Raw genomic sequence first — 24,616 nt, 5'->3', positions numbered from 1 at the left:
CTCTGTTCTGTTACCCTAATGCACTTGTCTAGTATGATCTGCCTGCAAAGCAGGCAAGATAACACTTTTCACTGTATCTCCGTACATGTGACAGTACTAAATCAAATCAAAATCAATACAACCCTGGCTGATCTGATCATGTTCAATTCCAAAATTTCTTCATGTGTCTTAAATGTATGATTCTTTACACTGAGATTATGCCCTCTAGCCAGAGACTCTCCCACAAGGGAAACAAATTATCCATAACTACCATTAAAAATCTTGCATTTCAATTAGGTTGCCTCTCATTCTTCCAAATTCCAATGAGTACAGGCCCAACTAGCAACCTGCACTCAAAAGACAGACTTACATACAAGGTCTCAGCCTTCTGTGCCTTCTCTGGACTGCCTCCAATGCCAGCATATCTTTCTTTAGATAATTATTCACTTGCCCTTTAAAAAGTTATTTCTGTTCTCGCCTAATGCCTTACTGTATCCTTATAGTTTTAAATGCCCAGTACTAAACAAGCTTAGTTCTCCCACCTTTCATCTCAGACACCCATGCTTCCTTAACCACACGTATCATCGAAGGTCTTTGCTCATTTCATGTTGCTATCTTGTACAATCTCAGAACGGATGCACACTGATCAGCTGCGGTCCACTATACTGGACATTATTCCAAAGTGCTGTATTCCAGTTACCTGGGTAAACCCTCCTCCTGAATTACCTTGGAGGATGGTGGGGTGCACATTCTTTTAAATTTCATTCATTTGCCTTGGCAGAATCTATGAAAACAATTTGCCTTTATTCTCCATATCTGTATATCTCTAACAGGAGAAAAGTGATATGCAAGGCTAATCTGCAATTTATCCTGTTTAAAAAAAACTCACACCAGATTTGAGTTATTGGAACAGACAAGCAAAGCCAACTTATTAGTGAGACAGCCATTAACATTTCTCTACGCTTAATAACCATTTGTACAGAGGGATTTTATAAAAGGGAAATCCCAGGATTCCAAAGTACTTCTATTTAATGCATGACACTACCTCAATACAATTAGCCAACCTCTATTTGGTTTTAAGTTTGCAGTGTCAAATTAGGCTTTAAAAGTAAAGACTTTTCATATATGTGAGGAATAAGCTGTCTTTCCAACTATTCCCCACAGTCTAGTTCTTTAACATTGCTGAAGCCTTCACCCACTGAATACATCAAAATGCTGCTTGCTCATTAGGGTGAAGGTTCACAGACAGTAAATGAATAATGGAACATCTTTCACTTACGCGCTTTTGAAATCAAGGGGAGGATCATCAATAACATTCAACACGTCAACAGACAGATTAACAAAATGAACAGGTAACTGGCCTTAAATGGATCAGTTGGTATTAACTTTTATAATGGTGATGTATGTTTGTATATATGTTCCCACAATTAGGAATAAAAAGAAAATCTAACAAATTGTGCAAAAACAAATTTTAATGTTTAAAAGCAGTTAACATTTCCAGTAGCTACATTTCAATCTGTTTCAATTTTTACAAATGGATCATTTGCAATAACAAATATCAAATATGTCTGATATTGCTAACAGATGATTCTGTCCACAAGTACAATTTAAGCATGGCAATCCAAATTCTGAAAATACGCTGGACAATATTATTGTCATGAATGTTTAATGCGTTAATCAAATTGCTTTGCCTGCCACTTTAGCATGGAAGACTGTAAAGTGAAATTCAAAAGCATCAATTGTTCAGTCAGAATAATGAGGACAGAGGAATTTGGCACAAATATGTCAATATGACTGTATAGCACACAATAATTTCCAGACTTTGGCTTTAGAATGTTTACTTACTCAGAAATACCATCCAGGCTTGTGTGGAAAAGCCCAGCAGCACAAGGGAAGCTAATCTCACCAACACACCCACTTTGGCTAATGTCATTTCTTTGACGCAGTGCAACATGAATGGAAAGAGACCAATTAAAGTAGCTCCCTGTGGAGAGAGTAGGTTTTTAGAGTAATGCTCAGATTTTAGAACCTCAATATTATCTTGAAACGTACATTTTGTAAAAATTAAGCAGCTTTCAACAACACTTACACCACTCATTGCGATGCAATAATCCAAATCACATTTTAAAAGTAGTGGGTTGGATAATTCAGTTGACCAGATAGTTGGTTTATAAAGCAGAGTCATGCCACAGCATGGTTTCCATTCTCTCATCAGCTGAGTATACTATGAAGGACTCCCCTTCTCAACCTCTTCTTTCACCTCAGGTCAAATCACCACCAATCATCTCACCAGTGGGAGAGCAGCCCTATAGTGTAGTGGGGCTGTGGTGACTTTACCTTTATTTTACAAGTGGTCCTGCCTTGAAGGAAACAGAAGCCTTCAAAAAACAAACTTTAAGTTGATGTAGAGTTGGGAAAGGGAAACTTTGTCAGAAATAATCTGCATCAAGGTAGAAAGCCAAGCTTTCTTGACTGAGGCAGTTAGCTCAACTTGGGATCCTTTCCAATTCAGTGGAGCAGCCTTGACATAAAAGGGCCCAGTCTCCTTTCAGGGAGGCAGGAGCAAGTTCAGGAATGTAGGTTTGGTGAGCAGTTACCTCTGGTTAAGGAACTAAAGGCTGCTCTAATTATTTTCTTGCAAGTTTTGGTACAAGCTCCCAGGAAATTGCAGTCTACCAAATGCAATTACCAACTGTACCAAGGCTCTGGTGCTGTCATCTGAGCATGCACAAAATCAGTGAGAAATAATTGATCAGTAAGTTTCAGATCATCTGTAAAGTTTCTCATTAGCTCCAAAATAAATCTTCCAGTTTCCCCACCCCCCAGTGACGGACAGCTAATTTTATTAGCACATTTCAAATTTAAATTCGTCGTTTATACTTTTGCGCTTCATAAAGGCAGGCTCAGGAATTACCCAAGAGGTATGGCCATAATCTGCATTTTGTATGCATTGTGAATTCCAGAATGATTGTTTCATAACCATGTAACTTGTACACACCTCTTGTATGGAGCTCACTTTTCTACAAGGCAAGGAGCTCCCAAAACAGCTCAGTGTCAGGCTCTTCACCTGTACATTAACAAACTGCTGATATTCCACTCATGGGAGGAGAAAGCAAGCAAGGTTTGCTCACTGGGTTGAAAGGTTCATTTCCAGACATTTCAATACCTTACTAGGCAGCTTCTTCAGTGGACCTCATGTGAAGCAATGCTGAAAATTCCTGCTTTCTATGTTTGAATTTCTTTGAGGTGGTGATGTCATTTCCTGTTCCTTTTCTCAAGGGGTGGGGTCTAACTCTGTTTGTTGATAGAGTTCCAGTTTGAATGCCATGCATGTCTTTGTTTGGCTTGTTCTAGGATGGACGTATTGTCCCAGTCAAAGTGCTGTCCTTCCTCATCCGTATGGGAGGATACTAGTGAGAGGGGGCCATGTCTTTTTGTGGCTAGTTGGTGTTCATGTATCCTGGTGGCTAGTTTTCTGCCTGTTTGTCACAGTCCTTGCACAGTATTTTGTAAATGACATCAGTTTTGCTCATTGTCTGTATAGGGTCTTTCAAGTTCATTAGCTGTTGTTTTAGTGTGTTGTGGGTTTGTGGGCTACCATGGTGCCAAAGGGTCCGAGTAGTCTGGCAGTCATTTCAGAGAGGTCTCTGATGTAGGGGAGAGTGGCTAGGCTTTCTGTGGCTAGCCACTCTATACATCCAACCTAGGACAAGCCAAACAAAGACATGCACGAAAATTCCAAGCAGCATGGCCTTCCAATCGGAACTCTATCACCAAACACCGAGTTAGACCCCATCTACCACCCCCTGAGCAAAGGAATAGGAAGTGACTTCACCACAGGAAAAGACATCACCAACCCAAAGAAACCCAAACATATAAATAGAAAGCAGGAATTTTCAGCATTGCCTCACATGAGGTCCACTGAAGAAGCTGCCTAGTAAGGTATTGAAACGTCTGGAAATGAACCTTTCAACTCAGTGAGCAAACCTACATCCAAAATCGCAACCTGAGCTACAAATCTTAAAACTCGCTAAGAAAGCAAGCTTTTTGAAAAAGACATGAAAAGGAGAGGGGGAGATAAGTAGGCTCTCTGTGCTGCTGGAGAGGTCTCAGATGTAACTCACCTTTGAATGGAGATTCAGCACCAAGTCAAACCAGGCAGGTCTACAGGACTGATGAAGATTGGGCAGCCCCCCAGAAAACTGCAGGCCAACCAGAGAGTTACCAATTCAGTATGCACTCCAGTTTGGATGGTCTGACAAGGGGTAAATAGAAAAATGGACGAAAAATAGAATATAATGGGAAATAGAACATAAAAGTGGTAAATAGAGAAAGAAACCCCTCTCCCATTCAACTCAAAGTGCTCCTGCAAATGATTGCTCTACAAAAAATAGAGGGGGTCAGCTAGGTAACTAGCAGACAGCAATTACACAACTCTCAACTCATCGCTGTCCTGGCTGAAAGGATCACTTCACATGTAGGAGTCATTTAGGCACTCAACCAACCAAAGCTCTTATTTATCCACACTATCCTGCAATATGTGTATGCCTGTGCTGACAGGAATACCATATGGCTCTCCTGGAGCAACAACTAATCACATATATCAAAACACAGCACTTCAAACATGGCAAAATGTCTCAAGGCTTTCACAGGAGTTATCAAAGAAAATTGAACAGAGTTGCATAAGGAGATATTGGGGCTGTTCATCAAACGCTTCATCTAAGTGGGAAGGAATTTTTTTTAAAAAAAAGAGAGCGAGGGCTTCACAACAGGGGGAAGGGCATGGTGGGTGCAGGGGCGACAGAGGCTGAAGTCACGTCCACCTTCAGAGAAGTGAAGCAAATCAGGGATGCAAAACATGTCAGAAAGGAAAGAGCACAGAAATCTAAAAGATACTGGATCAGAATAAATTACACAGCATAGATGGAGGGACTCAATAACAAAGATGAGAAGCTTTTAAGAAAATGGCAAAAGAAAGAACAAGGCTTTGCCAGACTAAGCTGAAAATGTGTTGCTGGAAAAGCGCAGCAGGTCAGGCAGCATCCAAGGAGCAGGAGAATCGACGTTTCAGGCATGAGCCCTTCTTCAGGAAGCACACTTTGCCAGACTAAGTCCAACGAGCACTGGAGTTATGGATGAACCAATCACATCAATCTGTTTGCTTCACCAAACAACTTCAAATTAAAACTGGAGCATGAAATTTGGGAACGTCGAATTTCCTATTCCTTGGATGTTGCCTGACCTGCTGTGCTTTAACCAGCAACACATGTTCAACTGTGATCTCCAGCATCTGCAGACCTCATTTTTTACCCGAAGATTTTAACCTACTGCGAATCCTCTTGCAAGGATGCCTTCCTTGAAGAAGCTCTCTTCCTCCCTCTACAAGGATTTCAGTGAGTCTCTCGCTCACTGCACCCCCCAGGTCATACATCTTCATCGCCCCTCCCCCAAGTCCCTCCTCCCTACCTTTTATCTTAGCCTGCCTGGCACCGTCTCCTCATTCCTGATGAAGGGCTTATGCCCGAAACGTCAAATTTCCTATTCCTTGGATGCTGCCTGACCTGCTGTGCTTTAACCAGCAACACATTTTCAACTGTGATCTCCAGCATCTGCAGACCTCATTTTTTACCCCATGAAATTTGGGAGACAAAGTATAACAAAGTGTTAACGACATTGTTGGAATCTTTCTTCTTTGTTTATACCAAAGTGATGACAGGACCAGATTTCCTTTCACTATGGGTGGCAAGTTGAATGCCACTAAAACTTGAATAGTGTTTTATAGAAAGCTGGAGCATAACTAGTTTCAACCTAATGAAGTGGAGGTGCCAGTGTTGTACTGCATTGAACAAAGTTGAAACTCCCACAACATCAGGTTATAGACTAACAGGTTTATTTGAAAGTACAAGCTTTCAAAGCACTGCTCTTCATCAGGTAGCTAGTGTTACGGGATCATAGGATACAGATTTTACGTAACAAACCTCTTCTGGACTGCCTCCAGTATCAAAGCATCTTTCCTTATATAACAGGACCAAAACAGCTCATGATGTTCCAGCTATGGTCTCACTAGATCTTGGCTAAGTTTTACCAAGACCTCCCTATTATTGTACTCCATGTCTTTCAACATAAAGGTCAACATTACTTTTGCTTTCCCTATTACCTGTTGAACTTGGATAGCAGCTTTGAGAGATTATTTCATGGGTACCCCCAAATCCCTGTACTGCAGCTTTCTGCATTTAATGAATGTTCATCTCCTCTTTACTTCCTGTCAAAGTACATAACCTCTCACTTTCCCTCATTATATTCTATCCACCAAGTTTTCCCCATTCTCTTAACCTGTCTATATCGCTCCATTAACTCTCATAGAATCATATCTATATATAGCTATGGTAAGAAAAGTGGGAGAATCACATGATTAGTGCAACAAGGTCTATATCACCACCAGGGATGAGAATGAAAGAGGCAAGGATTACTGGAAAGGCATTTTGGTGGCATAGCTGTTTCTTTTGGTGCACGTGGGGAGGTGACCAGAGTTAGAGAACAGAGTGCAGAGGCCATGCAGTATCAGCAGTTGTTGGATTTGGAGTGGGTGCCAGTGAGCAAGGGAAGATGTTGCAGGCAAGAATGAGAATAGTAGAACAAAAGCCTTGGTGGGAGGTGGGTACAGTATCACAAATAGAGTTAGTGTAAGATAGCGGAAAGAAGATGGTGGTACTTAGCCTGATGATCATTGACCTTCTTCCTGCAGTGCTGGGTTTTCATCCCAACAGCTGGGATGGAACTGGCCTGGGTAGCAACCCCAGACCAGGCCTGGTTCTGGGGGAGCAAGTTATCCTGCCTCAGCATCACCTCATGCACTGATCCCTTCCTAAAAGGCAGAGCATCAATTTTTCCTCATCTGTCAGGTCATAGAGTTATAGAGATGTACAGCAGGGAAACAGACCCTTCAGTCCAACCCGTATATGCTGACCAGATATCCCAATCCAATCTAGTCCACCTGCCAGCACCCAGCATATATCCCTCCAAACCCTTCCTATTCATATACCCATCCAAATGAGTCTTAAATATTGCAATTGTACCAGCCTCCACCACTTCTTCTGGCAGCTCATTCCATACACATACCACCCTTGCATGAAAAAGTTGCCCCTCTCGCCCTAAGCCTATACCCTCTAGTTCTGGACTCCCTGACCCCAGGGAAAAGATTTTGTTTAATTATCCTATCCATGCCCCTCATAATATTGTAAACCTCTATAAGGTCACCCCTCAGCCTCCGACACTCCAGGGAAAACAGCACCAGCCTGTTCAGCCTCTCCCTATAGCTCAGATCCTCAAACCTTGGCAACGTCCTTGTAAATCTTTTCTGAACCCTTTCAAGTTTCACAACATCTTTCCAATAGGAAGGAGACCAGAATTGCACGCAATATTCCAACAGTGGCCTAACCAATGTCCTGTACAGTCGCAAAATGACCTTGCAACTCCTGTGCTCAATACTCTGACCAATAAAGGAAAGCATACCAAACACCTTCTTCACTATCCTATCTACCTGCGACTCCACATTCAAGGAGTTATGAACCTACACTCCAAGGTCTTTGTTCAGCAACACTCCCTAGCACCTTACCATTAAGCGTACAAGTCCTGCTAAGATTTGCTTTCCCAAAATGCAGCACCTCACATTTATCTGAATGAAACTCCATCTGCCACTTCTCAGCCCATTGGCCCATCTGGTCCAGATCTTGTTGTAATCGGAGGTAACCCTTTTCATTGTCCACTACACCTCCAATTTTGGTGTCATCTGCAAACTTACCAACTGTACCTCTTATGCTCACATCCAAATCATTTACGTAAATGACAAAACGTAAGGGACCCAGCACCGTTCCTTGTGGCACTCCACTGGTCATAGGCCTCCAGTCTGAAAAACAACCCTCCACCAGCACCCTCTGTCTTCTCTCTTTGAGCCAGTTCTATATCCAAATGGCTAGTTCTCCCTGTATTCCATGAGATCGAACCTTGCTAATCAGTCTTCCATGGGGAACCTTGTCGAATGCCTTACTGAAGTCCATATAGATCACATCTACTGTTCTGCCCTCATCAATCCTTTGTTACTTCTTCAAAAAAAAACTCAATCAAGTTTGCGAGACATGATTTCCCACGCGTAAAAAATGAGGTCTGCAGATGCTGGAGATCACAGCTGCAAATGTGTTGCTGGTCAAAGCACAGCAGGTTAGGCAGCATCTCAGGAATAGAGAATTCAACGTTTCGAGCATAAGCCCTTCATCAGGAATTCCTGATGAAGGGCTTATGCTCGAAACGTTGAATTCTCTATTCCTGAGATGCTGCCTAACCTGCTGTGCTTTGACCAGCAACACATTTGCAGCCATGATTTCCCACGCACAAAGCCAAGTTGACTATCCCTAATCAGTCCTTGCCTTTCCAAATACATATATATCCTGTCCCTCAGGATTCCCTCCAACAACTTGCCCACCACGGATGTCAGGCTCACTGGTCTATAGTTCCCTGGCTAGTCCTTACCACCTTTCCTAAACAGTGGCACCACGTTAGCCAGCCTCCAGTCTTCCAGCACCTCTCCTGTGACTACCGATGATACAAATATCTCAGCAAGAGGCCCAGCAATCACTTCTCTAGCTTCCCACAGAGTTCTAGGGAACACCTGATCAGATCCTGGGGAATAATCTTATGCGTTTCAAGACATCAAGCACTTCCTCCTCTATAATATGGAATTTTGCAAGATGTCACCATCTATTTCCCTACAGTCTATATCTTCCATATCCTTTTCCACAGTAAACACTGATGCAAAATACTCATTTAGTATCTTCCCCATTTTCTGCAGCTCCACACAAAGGCTGCCTTGCTTATCTTTGAGGGGCCCTATTTTCTCCCTAGTTACCCTTTTGTCCTTAATATATTTGTAAAAACCCTTTGGATTCTCCTTAATTCTACTTGTCAAAGCTAACTCATGTCCCCTTTTTGCCCTCCTGATTTCCCTCTTAAGTATACTCCCTTTATACTGAGGATTCACTCGATCTATCCTGTCTGTACTTTAGATATGCTTCCTTCTTTTTCTTAAAACCCTCAATTTCTTTAGTCATCCAGCATTCCCTACACCTATCAGCTTTTCTTTTCACCCTAACAGGAATATACTTTCTCTGGATTCTCAATCTCTCATTTCTGAAGGCTTCCCATTTTCCAGCTGTCCCTTTACCTGCAAACATTTGCCTCCAATCACCTTTCGAAAGTTCTTGCTACTACCGTCAAAATTGGCCTTTCTCCAATTTAGAACTTCAACTTTTAGATCTGATCTATCCTTTTCAATCATTATTTTAAATCTAATAGAATTATGGCCGCTGGCCCCAAAGTGCTCCCCCACTGACACCTCAGTCACCTGTCCTGCCTTATTTCCCAAGAGTCGGTCAAGTTTTGCACCTTTTCTAGTAGGTACATCCACATACTGGATCAGAAAATTGTCTTGTACACACTGGCACAAAATGTCAGGATCCACGCAGGGTAGTTCAAGACAGAGTGCTTGTCCAGAGCACAACAGCCTTCTAAAACTAGTGCAGGCACCAGATGCCAGTCCATTCTAGGATATCTTGGCAATGGAAAGTTGTTCCAAGAACAGAGAGTGGTACAATGAGACTGGAGTCAGATGAGAGGGATGCAACAGGATCAAGGATATAACAGGGAAAATGACTTCACACTAAGAGAAACCCTCCATGAAACCCAGAAGAACAGATACAGCCAATAAGCCACAAGATTCAGACTTGGAGTTATCCTCAACATTTGCTTTCTCACCTACTACTTTGTCAGGCAGAGACTTGGTTATAGTACATTTAGTTCCTTCATCAAGTCAGTAATACGTAACAAATCATGGCCAAGTACTGATACCTGCAGCCACCATGAGTTGCAAATTGATAATCTGAAAATGTCCCATTATTCCAATCTGTCTTCTATAAGTTAGTTAATCCTCTGTTTAGACTAATCGATGACCTTCAACGCCATGGGCTTTTATATTCTAAAGCAGCCTTCTTTGCATTACCTCTTCAAATGTCTTTTGGAAATCTCATTGACCAGGACACTGATGATAACTCACCTGCTGCTCATTGAAATAATGCCATAGAATCTTCACAATCAAGCAGCTGGCTTAACCACAATCCAAAAAAAATGCATCAATGTAAAGCTCCCTCAGTACTGTACTGACAGTTCAGTCTTGCTTTTTGTGCTGGACCTGAACTCAAAATCTTGTGGTTCAAAAGCAAATGCCCTACCAAGACAGACATAGCTGAGATGGGGGAAATATTAGAGAAAAAAACTACAGATCCTGGAATCCAAAGTAGACAGCCAGGAGGCTGGAAAAACAGAGCAAGCCAGGCAGCATCAGGAGGTGGAGAAGTCAATGTTTTGGGTGTAACCCTTCTTCAGGACTGGGGGTGGGTGTAGGTGGACTTGCACATAAAAGGGACTGGCAGTGCAGGGTGGTGAAGTGAGGATAAGTGAAGACAGGCAGAGGGTACAACCTGGTTGGGTCAATGGAAGGACTGAATCTGGTTGGTGGCAGGGAGGGGTGGAAACAAAGGCAGGGGAGGGGAGGCTGGGAAAGGAGGCTATTTGAAATTGGGGAATTCAATGTTGAGTCCTTTGGGCTGAAGACTGTCCAGGCAGAGGAGGAGGTGCTGTTCCTCCAGTTTGCGGTTTGGTTCATTGTGGCAATGAAGGAGGCTAAGGATGGCCATGTCAGAAAACAAGTGGTTAGGGGAATTAAAATGGGTGGTGACTAGGAGGTCTGGTCAGACAGTATGGGCCTGGCTGCAATGTTCAGTGATTTGTTCCTTAAGTTTATGTTTGGTTTCCCTGATGTATAGAAGACCATACTAGGAGTACCTGATGCAGTAAAATAGGTTGGAAGAGAGGCAGATGAACCTCTGTCAACAACGGTGCTGGAGAATCCTTGGTTGAGGAAGGCGGACCTTTCAGAGGCTCTCTTGTCAAAGTTGGCATCATCAGAAAAGATGTGACGGAGACAGAGGAATGGGAAAATCAATTGGAGTCTTTACATGAAGCAGGATGTGAGGAAATATAGTCAAAGTAACTGTGGGAGTCGGTGGGTTTATAATGGATTTTGGTGGCCAAGCTATCCCCAGAAATTAAAGCAAAGATGTTGAGGAAGGGAAGGTTTGAGTCAGAGATGGACCAGGTGAAGGGGAGTGTGGGGTGGACATGGGAAGTAAAATTGATGAAAAAGTTTCCAAATGGGATCAAATGAATCTTTTAAAAAAAAGTGTAAAGGGTGTAAGGGCATTCTTAACAGGGAAATCAGGAGGGCAATATGGGGATGAGACAGCTTTACCAGATAAGATTAAGGATAATCCAAAGAGACTCTACAAACATGTTAAAAGTAAAAAGAGCAATGAGGGAGAGAACATGGCCTCTTAAAAATCAACCAGGTCATATGTTGAACCTTAGAGGTGGGAGAGATACTAAACAGATATTTCAGATCAGTTTTTACTGTGGAGAAAGAAATGGAGACTAGAGAACAAGGAAATTAATACTGATGTTTTGAAAACATTTCACATTAAGAACTCCAGCACTTCCTCTTCTGTAAAGAAGGTGGATAAATCTCCAGGTCCTGGTCAAGCGAATCCCAGGACATTGTAGGAAATTAGGGAAGGAATTGCGGAGCCCCTAATGATATTTGTATCACTTGTAACTATGGGTGAGATGTCAAAGGTCTAGAGGATGGCTGATGTTGTGTCTTTATTTAAGGCAGGCTATAAGGAGAAGCCCAACTGTAGACCAGAGTGTCTGATCAGTGGTGCATAAGTTGGAAGTGATTCTGAAAGACAGGATTTACAAACATTTGGAGAGGCAAAGACTGATTAAGAATAGTTAACAGTTTTGTGCAAGGAAAATAGTGGCACACAAACTTGAATTGAATTTGTTTTTGAGGAAATAACCAAAAGGATTGATAAGGATAGAGCAGTAGATGTTGTTTACATGGACATTAATAAAACCTTTAGCAAGGTTCCACATGGTAGACTAATTGGTAAAGTTAAATCATAAGACCATAAGACATAGGAGTGGAAGTAAAGCCATTCGGCCCATCGAGATCACTCCATCATTCAATCATGGCTGATGGGCATTTCAACTCCACTTACCCGCATTCTCTCTGTAGCACTTAATTCCTCAAGACATCAAGAATTTATCAATCTCTGCCTTGAAGACATTTAGCATCCCGGCCTCCACTGCACTCTGTGGCAATGAATTCCACAGGCCCACCACACTCTGGCTGAAAAAATGTTTCCGCATTTCTGTTCTGAATTTACCCCCTCTAATTTGAAGGCTGTGTCCACGGGTCCTAGTCTCCTTCCAGGGATCATCCTTGAGAATCTCCGCTGGACACGCTCCAGTGCCAGTATGTCCTTCCTGAGGTGTGGGGACCAAAACTGGACACAGTACTCCAAATAGGGCCTAACCAGAGCTTTATAAAGTCTCAGTAGCACAACCGTGCTTTTATATTCCAACCCTCTTGAGATAAATGACAACATTGTATTCGCTTTCTCAATCACGGACTCTACCTGCATGTTTACCTTTAGAGAATCTTCAATGAGCACTCCCAGATCCCTTTGTACTTTGGCTTTATGAATTTTCTCACCGTTTAGAAAGTAGTCCAAGCTTGTTTTCTTTTTTCCAAAGTGCAAGACCTCGCATTTGCTCACATTGAACTTCATCAGCCATTTCCTGGACCACTCTCCCAAACTGTCTAGATCCTTCTGCAGCCTCCCCACTTCCTCAGCACTACCTGCCTGTCCACCTAACTTCGTATCATCTGCAAACTTCGCTAGAATGCCCCCACAGTCCCTTCATCCAGATCACTAATATATAACATGAACAGCTGCGGCCCCCAACACTGAACCCTGTGGGACACCGCTTGTCACCAGCTGCCATTCTGAAAAAGAACTTTTTATCCCAACTCTCTGCCTTCTGTCAGACAGCCAATCATCAATCCATGCCAGTAGCTCAACTCAAACACCACGGGCCCTCACCTTGCTCAGGAGCCTATGTGGCACCTTATCAAAGGCCTTTTGGAAGTCTAGATAGACCACATCCACTGGGTTTCCCTGGTCTAACCTACTTGCCACCTCTTCAAAGAATTCCAACAGGTTTGTCAGGTACGACGTCCCCTTATTAAATCCACGTTGACTTGTTCTAATTCGACCCTGCTCTTCCCAGAATTTAGAAACCTCATCCTTAAATGATGGATTCCAGAATTTTACCAACAACCGAGGTTAGGCTAATTGGCCTATAATTTTCCATCTTTTGTCTTGATCCTTTCTTGAACAAGGGGGTGACAACAGCAATCTTCCAATCATCCAGGACTTTCCCTGACTACAGTGACTTTTGAAAGATCTCAACCAACGCCTCCAGATCACATGGGATATAGGAACAGCTTGCCAATTGGACACAAAATTGACTTGATGGCAGGAGACAGAGGGTGGTGGTGGAGGGTTGCTTTACAAACTTTAGGCCTGTGACCAGTGTTCCGTAGGTATCAGTACTGGGTCCGCTTTTGTCACCTGTATAAATGACTTGGAATGACAACTTAGGAGGAGGCATGGTTAGTAAGTTTGCGAATGCCACCAAAATTGGTGTACAATGAACAGTCGAGGTGGTAATCAAAGATTACAAAGAGATCTTGATAAATTGGGTCATAGGCTGGAGTGGCAGATGGAGTTTAATTTAGACAATTACAAGGTAATGCATTTTGGTAATACAACGGCACGTCAAATTTTCTGTTCCTTGGATGCTGCCTAACCTGCTGTGCTTTAACCAGCAACACACTTTCAGCTCTGATCTCTAGCATCTGCAGACCTCACTTTTTACTCAAAGAATACAATGGCAGGACTTATACAAGTAATGTTAGGGCCCTATATAATGTTGTAAAACAGAGACCTAGGGGTTCTTTAAAATTTTCATCACATGTAGACAGGATAGTTACAAAAGCATTCAGCACACATGACTTCATTGCTTAGACCTTTGAGTTGAGGAGTTGGGACATCATGTTAAGGTTGTACAGGATGTTGGCGAGTCCTCTTCTCGAATGCCATGCCCAGTTCTGGTCATCCTGCTAAAAAGGAAGGATATTCTTAAAAGGGAACAAGATCAGGAAAGATTTACCAGGATGTTGGTATGGAAGTTTGAGTTATAAAGATAAGCTGGAACCATTCTCACTGGGAGGTTAAAGGATAACCTTATAAAAAAGGTTTATAAAATTATGAGGAGCACAGATAAGGTGAATAGCAAGGGCCTTTCCCCGAAGGTAGGGGAGTTCAAAACTAGGAACATTTTTGTAAAGGTGAGGAAAAAGATTTAAAAAAGGACAAGAAGAATTTCCAGCATGGAATGAGCTGCCACAGGAAGTGATGGATGCAGGTACAGTTACAATATTTGGATAAGGACATGAACAGAAAAGGGTTGGATGGATATGGGCCAAACACAAGCAATTAGGACTAGTTTGATTTGGGAACATGGTCAGTGTGGGCTAATTGGACCAAAGGGTCTGTTTCTGTGCTGTATGGCTCTACGACTATGACTCACTTAAAAACAACACGCAGAACTTGGATGCTCAAGTCCCACACCTATTTCCAACAAATCCAATAGTTCCTGGCAGGTCAGGGAAAGGGGTCAGAACGTGATTTCCACAAGGAGGAAACCTGAACTCAGCAGTGGTATATGAACTTACAGCCAAGTTCAAAACAGACCCCATTTTGACTGTTCCAAGGCCCTTAACTCTGTTTAATTTGTAACTCCAAAACTACGTAAATGTAAAATTTCTTGAAGGCAAGATGAATTCGGTTTAAGTGTGATAATCTGAATTATTTTTGACGAATTCCTTCCTCTTTGAACTGCAACAAAGGGAGGCTTAAGTTGTAAGGATTAAAAAGAAACAACTTCCACTGAACAGATTGGAGTTTCAAAATCTAAAAAATTCCTCAGTGAGGGTTTCTGAGTTCACTGTCAGACTGACTTATAAAGATGATATTAAAGAATTTTTGATGCTTGCACTCCAGCAAAATTTGTAAGCACCAGGAACGGGTGTGATGGTGGCAGCAATGCCCACCATTCTTAAATCAGCCCAGCTTTGCAGAAACAGCCTGTGGTCTCACAAGCCCAGTAGTAATTATTTTACTAGTTCTTATTTATTTCTGTATTGCAGCCATCATGCAATAAACACCACTGTAATCGAGGGACACTGGAGCATTTGGCATGAGGCATTGAGGAGGCGGCAATTTAGCTGGAACAAAAACAAACTAAATCAAATCGAACGTAAAAGCGTATCCAAAATGTCCTCTGGATCATCTCATTCTACACAATGTAATATGATCCTGATTGCATTTTTTTCCAAGTAACAAACGGAAAGATAAGTAGCAAAAAAAAAAACAAAATCAATTCCACTCTTGCACACCTCCCAGTATCCAGTAAAGACCTGCATTGGCAATAATCTAGAAACTGGTTAAAACACTGGATGATGCGGAGGGATCACTTGAACAGCAGGACACTTTGTAAAGTTATTTCTTTTTCAAAAATTAGCAAAACCTCAAGTTTAAAAACAAAAGTTCTTTCAATACATCATAGATGTTGCTGCTTAATTTGCAATTCACTTGCTGAATATACTGTGGGTGATATTAGAAAACACACAATAGTATGGGGTAAACATTAAAGAGACTTTGATCTATTAAACAATTTTTGGGTTGTATAACTTGTGCAGCAGAGTACCTTTTAAGTCAAAAAGGATATTGTACAACATTTTGTCTGAGCCTTCATTACATGACAGAAGAATCAATGAAAATATTTATCTATCATTTGTACCAGTACTTCGAACTCATAGGAAAACAGAAAATGATAAATTTTGATGGAAGTTTTATTTCCTAATCCTACTTAGCATATTTCACTAAACCATTAAGAAAGTTATACATGTCTATATAGTTTTGCCTGCACTTTTAACTTGGACTTTTACATTTTGAATAAAGTTTAATACAAAAAAAAACATTTTTAGAACTCGGCAGATTAATAACCAAAACAATGGATTTTCAATTGTGCAAAAATATATAGCATTGACGTTCGTCACTCTTTCACTTCATTATTAAAGAACAGGCAAAGGCAACTAATTTATACAAGCATAATTCCATCTTCTGTGTCATGCTCTTCATCTTCAAGAATTTGACTAGGTCAGCTGATTTAGATGCAAAAATGAACTAAACAGGAATGTTAGAATGATTGACCATCTCCTGTGCTTTTTCAGCTCATATTACATTACACCAGCTCTTTGATACAGTTTCCAATTACTCCCATACCACTTTCCCCAATCGCCCTATAATGTCAGGTGTTCTAGATCTGGCCAAAACCTCTCAAAACATTTCAGTAAAGTAGCCCAGACGCTAGCTTTGCTTGTTGTTTTAAGCACAGTGTAGAGTGGATACTCCAGGAGATATGCCACTGGTCAAGCCAAGTAGTTTCAAACAAAAAACTTGGTTTTTAAAAAAAATTACCAAATGAAACAAACAGAAAACATCAAAGCTAAATGATGCTATTCCATTTACTTGCAACGATTCCCATAGACACCCCTTGGCACAAAAGGGAAAAAATCAAAAACAGTCTTACAAGAGAGATGTCAGAGAGAGAGGACCATCAGCCTGGACCTGTTCTTTGGATCCAGTCACTTTTACAACTGCCTGCTTTCCTTGAATAACCATACTGCCAAGAGAAAAACAAATTAACTCATAGAAAAGCAGAGTTGAGAGAACTAGCTACTCCCCTTTCATCACACAAGTGTTTTCGTTTAAAAACTCAAAAACGTTTTGCCTGAGGCAGTATCTGTTAACTATAACCAAATTGGCCCTAAAGCCCAATCAAGCCCAAACTTTTGGGAACCTCTGTTTTTACAACTGTTAAAAAAAACACAACGTAACTTTGTTAAAAGGAGCAATATCACATGGGTGTAGGCTCACCAACACCTTAAATTGGAAACAGCAAGATTGGATACTAGAATAGGGACTCTCCCAAAATTTTGTAAACAGCTCCCATATCACAACTCATTGAAAACCAAAGCCTTTGCTTTAGCATTCTGCAGTACAATGCAATTCTGAAAATATAGTCTGATGTCAACCAACGGTCTATCTTCTGACATATCAGGTTGGCTTGAATTACCTCCCTTTTCTTTCATCAGAAGCATTAGTTAATTTATTTTATTCAGACTAGCAGCTTGAAGTATGGAAAGCAGTTTCAAAGAGGAGTGCAAAGAGATTTACACATGATACACCATGTGACAGTCAGGTAGGAAGACATACTTGCGGATCCCCGTCATGTCAATTGTTTGTTGCTGCAATATTCTTTGAAAAAATGAAGTGCAATGTGACTGCTCAAAATCCATCCAATATCTTCAAGGCTTAGCTAAGAAGCAGGATGCAAAACTCACTCATCTAAATGAGGAAAACTGCAATACTCAAGAAGTTCAGCACAATCCTAAGAATTCAGTCTATTAAACAGACAACTTGAACAGATCTTCACTGAGAAGATCTACTGGCCTACTATCCACTATGTAGTTTTCCTACAGTACGTAGCATCTATACACTACTGAACTACAATATTATTACTGCACATAGCATCATATCAAAATATTCCTATTAATTTACAATTCACAAATAACTTCCACACAACTTTGGAAATGTTTGACAGAAATAGAAAGTCCAATGGGCATGAAACATCAACTCCAAGATATCGATCTACCTGATGAGTTTCTTCAGCACTTTATTTTAATTTCAAATCTCCAACAATAGCAACATTGTGATTTGTGGAAGAAATGTGGTAGATTCTCTATGAGGTTTAAGCAGATATTGCTCCAACTGACTGTTGGATTTTCCAGATTGGATTAATCTGGACAGGTCTTTTGAAGTTGCCTTCTCCATTATGAAAATGCCTCACTTCTAGCTTTGAGTAAGTTGTCCACATACATAGCGAGCATTTCCTTCACATTTGTGAAAATCATACAGGACTGGCTAAAATTGGTAGCAATGCAATTTTCTTGTGCTCATTTAATATTGATAATCCACTAACCAGAGTGCCACTCAAGGAAACCTTAGACATTTGTGCTGCACCACTATATCACGATTGGACTGTCATAATTGTGAGAATCATTTTTCATTGAACTTAAGTCATCAAATCATGAAGTTCAATTTTAACAACATCACATTAATCCAAATAGATGGTGGTGAGCATGAAATACCTACTAGGCCGAGTTCCTGCAAACATCTTTGTTAATTTCCATGAGAAATTGTCTCATTCGTGCACATTTCCACAATGCAGATACATTTGAATCTGTAACTGCATACAAGAATTGAATTTCACATTCAAAACAGTTTCTATCCTGTGCTCAAATTTGTTTTCAAAACGGAGCAGACAAATTAGTTACTTTACCTCAAAGCCCCAATTGAGAAATTAACCAGGGACTTCTCTACTACTCTATCACAAACCTACCTTCACTGATCAATATATGCATGGAGTTTCCTATACTTTGTGCTAGAATATTGGCCCTATCATTCACCTTGTAAATTGGCTCAAGTTATTTGATAACCATGCAAGTTCAAAGGTGAAAGAGAACATCAAAGCCATACTTCAAAACGACGACTTCACTGATCAAATCATTTCTCACTATATCAAAACGGACGGACAGGTCTGAGGGTGTTATGTTTGATCCTGAAACATATCCAGTCTACCTCAGATGGGCATCAGGTGGAGTTAGCTGTTTTATGCTGGTAATATGCAGTGGCAGAACAAGTAGTGTTTGCTATAACAGGATGCTGCTGTCAAGCCAAAGAGAGATTCTGCCTCTCACATAATTAGTATTGTGATGCTAGGTATAAAAGCACCACATTGATATAATCTGCCAGTCTTTGCAAACAGCATACACCTTCAGCCGGTCACAACAAAGTATTGACTGCATCCAAACAGTCTACATTTGCAAAATCACAACAATTCCACCATTTGATGTGAATCTGCAATCAGACAACAATTTACAAAAATCAGTCTGTGACGAATTACACAGACAACTAACTTAGGATTGTCCATCAGCCTCAACGTGGCACACTAGCATTTACTGGAAGCCATTGGTATCAAGACGCAGGATCCTGTTCCTTTCAGACATAAATAACGTAACACTGTACCTGTTTCAACTCTGCCAAATAGGTGACACACCATTCTCAGGGCAATGCCTTAAATCAACCAAACGTGGAGGTGCCGGTGTTGGACTAAGGTGGACATAGGTTTCCAAAAGGTATATTCGAAAGTAGCTACCCGATGAAGGAGCAGCACTCCAAAAGCGTGTAATTTCAAATAGATCTGCTGGACCATAACTTGGTGTTGTGAGATTTTTACCTATGATCAACCACCTTGTTTAAAAGTTAAACAAACCTTGACATTTAACAATCAGTAATCATTAACTGATGTATTTTCCTCAGCAACACTTAACAAATCTGAGTCTACTTGTCAATCAATAAGCACTTGTATTACATACATAAAAATGTCATTTTCCTTTTACTCTGGTATTTCTTGCGAATTGGCCTGATGAGTGCAAGATGAAAAGCTACAGCAATTGTTTTTTTCAAAAATTGAAATATCTTGTAATTTTATGCTACATCATTTAAAGTGCTACCTACCTTGTGCATGGGTGAATGCAGATGATAGATTCTTTAATCCTAACATCCAAATTGTTAATGAATAATGAACCCATTGAAAGATACTGCTGGTCATATCCTGCCAATTACAATATCTACCCATTGTCAAGAATCTTTAGCTCAATAGTTGCAGACAGTCGTCTTTTAACCAGATCAATAATGTGCCTTCAACCCCAAGACTTTAGCTAACAATCTCTTATAAAGGAGATTTATCAAACACCTTCTGCAAGAACAAATAAATACATCCATAGACATTCTGCTGTTCACTATTTAGTCACCACTTCAAAAGAATCACATCAAGTTCATCAATACTTATTTACCTTTGCAACTTCATTTAGAGTTAGCTTCTCTCCAATCCGCTGAAAAATGTTAAGGTGCTTGGTCATTCCATCGTGTTATGGGCTAGGCCATACCCCCTCAAAACATTTCAAGTAGCCTAGACCCGAATTTTGCTAGTTGTTTTAAGCAGGTGTAAAGTGGATTTCCACGAGGGATGCAGCTGGCCCAACAACTCAGTTTTACATGAAACAGAATTTATTTAAGATAACTGAATGAAATACAAAGGAAAGAACAGAACAACGTAACCTACCAGAAAACCCACCAGATTGGCCCAACGTAATGATGCTGTTGCATAAACATCCATTTGGCACAAAAAGGAAAAGTGAGAGAGCGCGAGACACCAATATGGTAGGGAGCTTCAGCGTGGAAGACTTCCTTCCATGTAGCTGTTTCTTGGACCAGCAGCCTCAAAACTGACTGCCTGCTTTCAGTGAACAGCCAGACTGCTAAAAACCAAACCAAACCAGAGAAAAGCTGGGGCGGGAGAGCTGGCCATTCCAGTTTCATTGCACAAGTGTTTTTTAAAACTTGAAAGCCTTATGCTGGAGGCAGTATCTGTTAACTGTAATCAAATTGGCCCTAAAACCCATTTAAGCCAAACGTTTCAGAATCACTGCTTCTACAACCTCTCCAAAAAAACAAACCAAGGACAGCATAAACTTGTTAAAGGAGCAGCATCGTCACAATATTTATTTGTGAGACATGCATAATTTTCAACAACAAACATTAGATGAGCTGGTTTCACATTCATACCATTCTTAAATAGTGGAGCAATAAAGCAGTAAACACAATTTTCAATCTAAAGGAATGGTTCCTGAACCAAAAGAATTATGAACTAACAAGACATTTGCAAAGTTCTTGCCTTCTTCCATTAAAAAGCTGAGATGGAAATCATCTTGTCCTGGGAATTTAATCACCTGAAAGCCTCAACCCTCAAGAAAGATATTGCATTGAGAAAAATAGAAACATTCCCCATCTATTCTGACCAATATTTATCCTTCAGCAAATACCATTAAAACAGATTGTTTGATTATTTATTTTACTACTGTTATGAGATCTTGCTGATCATATGTTCCTTTTTATAAATGTAGGAAAACCTACACTTCAGAGGATATTCCATTGACCCTGAAAAACCTAATAGCATTTGCAGGTCATAGAAGATAATTTATGACTATAACATCATGATGATAAATGGGTAGGAATGCCAGCATGCTCAGCTTTTATCTCCCATCTCAATGCTGATAATATCTACAGAAGCACAGTTTCTAGAGTTGGGTCAACCACCAGCTTCATTATCAACCTGTCCTGCTTTACAGCAAACCTCAGTATCCAGGTTGCCTAAGTTCTATGACCATGAGGAAATGCATAAAATGCAAGAAAAAGTCTAAGGAATAAACATCTGGTTGGTTCTCAACAGCACTAGATGGGCACTTTCCCACAACACAAACTGTGGTAAATATACCCCCAAACATTTCCTTGGAGCCAGGAGTTTGGAGTGATGTGAACTAGGGAGGCTGGTAGAGGGACAAAAGATCTTCCCTGCCTGGTAAAGTGCTGCAGCACCCCAGACACCACTGGGAAGAGGGGCAATGTTTAATTGGCTACTAAGGCCATCTTGTTACTTTAAAATATTAAAAATTGGAGAGACAGTGCCATCATCCAGGGGAGGCATCTCAGTGCAGGCTTCTGGCACTCATGCAAACTGACAGCTGGAGTTCAGAAACTCACTGGAAAAATCCCTGGCCAATTGCAGGTTTTGCTGAAAGGTACCCTGCATTATCCAAGTCACGTGGAGTCTCAGAAGCCAAGTGTTCCCACCATCTACAGATTGTACATCAATTTAGTCTTTACCCATAGTCTTCTTTTAACATGGATAGATGGGAGGATCTGGCACACCTCTTGCGACTACTGCTCCTTATGTCCATATCACTTCTGACAGGCATTTCTCACAGTGGCTCACAATATCCATTAGGTTTCCATCAGCGATTTCCAGAGCTATATCTCTGTTCTGCAGCTTTGCATACATCACAGCTATTTGGTTCACACTATGCATCTCTTCCAGAGTAATTTCTTTTACAAGCGCAAATTACCATCACAACTTTGCAGATACGAGCTTGACAAAGTGCTAACATGACAGGAGCTCACTGCAGCCACTCCTTTCTTCTTGAAAGCACAACTTACTAAATATTCATGCTAAGTTTAAAAAAAAAGCTCTGCCTACAGATGCTGTTCCATACTATGTTGTTATGTATGCATTTCATTGAGGAATTTATTGTGCAGAAAAAGATAAAGAATAGAATTTAGCAGAGCCCACTCCAGTGGGCATGACGACAAAAAGGCCCATGTCCAACTCTCAACTACAGAAAATTACCCTGAAATGCATGTAGATGGTGTACCTGATGGGGGAATTGTTGCAAGTCTCTGATCATTAACAGGTCACTTGAGATTAATTATGGAAGTCCAAAGGGATTTAATAGTGATTCCTGTGTCTCCCATTCCTTTCAAAAGCCATAAAACACATCCTCCAGAGCCTCTGGCCAGGGTGGGATGGTGGGAGGTATTGTCCTCATTTCACAGGCAGTGTCTGATTAAGGGTCTCAACATCAAGAACTAGGGACATGGCTAAGAGCCATCCCCTAGCCTTTGTACTTAACCCCTTCCTCCATCTCACCCAACTTTACAGTGAACCCTTTCCCCCCTGGGAGCACCATCTCACCCCATGCTGATCTCCATGAAGGCCTCAGTGTTACCACTGACAACTCCCTACAGCCAGTAGCACCAACCTCTGACTGGCCATCCAAAGACACAAGCTAATGTACCAGGAACAAGGGTTCAAATCTCACCATTGCAGTTGGTGAAAATTGCATTCGATGAGAATATGGAATTTTTTAAAAATTAATTTAATAGCAACGATATAACAACTGACAGTTTTAATATTTTTTTTAAAAACAGCTGATTTACTATTGTGCTTTGGGGAAGGAAACAGGATCCTTACTTTGTCTGACCCCATGTAACTCCAGACCCAAGGCAATCTGGTTGACTTTTTTTTTAAAAAAGATTACTTAGTGTGGAAACAGGCCCTTCGGCCCAACAAGTTCACACCGACCCTCCGAAGAACAACCCACTCAGACCTACATTCACCCCTTCACCTAACACTATGGGCAATTTGGCATGGCTAATTCACCTAACCTGCACACCTTTGGACTGTGGGAAGAAACGGGAGCACCCGGAGGAAACCCACGCAGACACGGGGAGAACGTGCAAACTCCACACAGAGGAGGCCTGAGGCTGGAATTGAACCCAAGTCTCTGGCGCTATGAGACAGCAGTGCTAATGACTCTGCCACTGTGCCGCCCACTGGGCAATTAGAGATGGCTAAGCCAGGATTTACTGCCCAACACCACCGATTTCCCATGAACAGGTGGTCTAAAAAAGTCAGTAAACATGGTGTGAAGTAGTGGGGAAAAAAAAATTGAGTTCATTTTCAAGTAACCAACAAAAGGCAAAATCAAACAATCCTGTATTTAACCAGTTGCAGTGAGCTATTGATGAGCAATATCTTAAGATTTACAATTTTTGGGGGGAGGGTTTGGTAAAGAGAAAATTCAAAATGCTCGGATTTTGAAAAGAGCATTAATAGAACCTTTTATATCTAACAATATACAAAAAGTAACATCACAGCTAATTACATATTTTTGAGAAAAAGTTAATGGAAGTCAGTTTTCATATTCCACAATCCCATAATCTAACAAGCTGATTATCCAATTTTTTTAAGCAATAAAATGGGATAGACTCTGCCATGACACTAAGAGAACAGACTATTATCCTTCTGATAGTGCCCTGAGTTATTTTATGATCCCTGGAAAGAGAATGATAGGGACTGAAGTTACTGCCCCATCTGAAAGATGGCATCTCAGACAATGCAAGATTCCCTCCATACTGTATTGGAGTGTCCGGTGAGGTTTGTATGTTCCTATCACAGATATGCAGTAAGGGCACTAACATCAAAACCAAGGCTGATGCTTACCTACAAATACACTTTCTTCAGAAATGTGTATAATTATGAAACAGTGCTGGAAAAATAATTTAAGTTTGTTTGCATGTAATGTTTTACGCAGAAACAGGCCATTCATTGCAATCAGTTAACTTTCATCATTCACCCTTCCACACAAGAGCCAATAAACATCTAACTGGGTGACAGAAGAATAAAACAAGAAAAACGTGCAGCCTTCACAGACACGCACATACTCACTGCAAGGAACATCTTAATTGCACTGTATATTCCATAAAGTTCAACTGAAAAGTGTTGCGGTGGGTACGTCAAAAATAAAATCAGAATAGACTGTTCACCTGTCAAATGAAAATATTCGAAATAATTTCAAGCATAAGATTAACATTTTCTGACAGTTTATTATAGATTTATAAAAGGGACATTTTGTAAAGAATGAAAAGACAGACAGTAATTCAGATATAATAGTAGGCAAAGTCTTAGCATCATTAAAAGAAACCTAAGGGAAGTCAAAGAGCGTTATGATCCCATCTGACAGTAATACTGGACA

General features: G+C 40.8%; 1 protein-coding gene across 3 annotated transcripts in view; it reads right to left on the bottom strand.

Moving 5' to 3' along the window:
* Window positions 1–24,616, bottom strand: part of zgc:174356 (uncharacterized protein LOC100137120 homolog) — a 90,389-nt gene that overhangs the window by 41,584 nt on the left and 24,189 nt on the right. For 2 of the 3 annotated variants that reach the window (XM_060830827.1, XM_060830825.1), the window contains exons 3-5: window positions 24,310–24,407; window positions 14,024–14,116; window positions 1,825–1,963 (exon numbers count right to left, since the gene is read on the bottom strand). In XM_060830827.1, the coding sequence (XP_060686810.1) occupies window positions 1,825–1,963; window positions 14,024–14,116; window positions 24,310–24,407 (330 nt within the window). The remainder of the gene's footprint in view (window positions 1–1,824; window positions 1,964–14,023; window positions 14,117–24,309; window positions 24,408–24,616) is intronic. The other variant, XM_060830828.1, reaches the window with a different exon arrangement.

Source organism: Hemiscyllium ocellatum, chromosome 10 (assembly GCF_020745735.1).
Source record: "Hemiscyllium ocellatum isolate sHemOce1 chromosome 10, sHemOce1.pat.X.cur, whole genome shotgun sequence".
NCBI classification, from domain to species: Eukaryota; Metazoa; Chordata; class Chondrichthyes; order Orectolobiformes; family Hemiscylliidae; genus Hemiscyllium; species Hemiscyllium ocellatum.
Note: the sequence above shows the minus strand (reverse complement) of the source record. Positions and strands in the feature narration are given on the sequence as shown.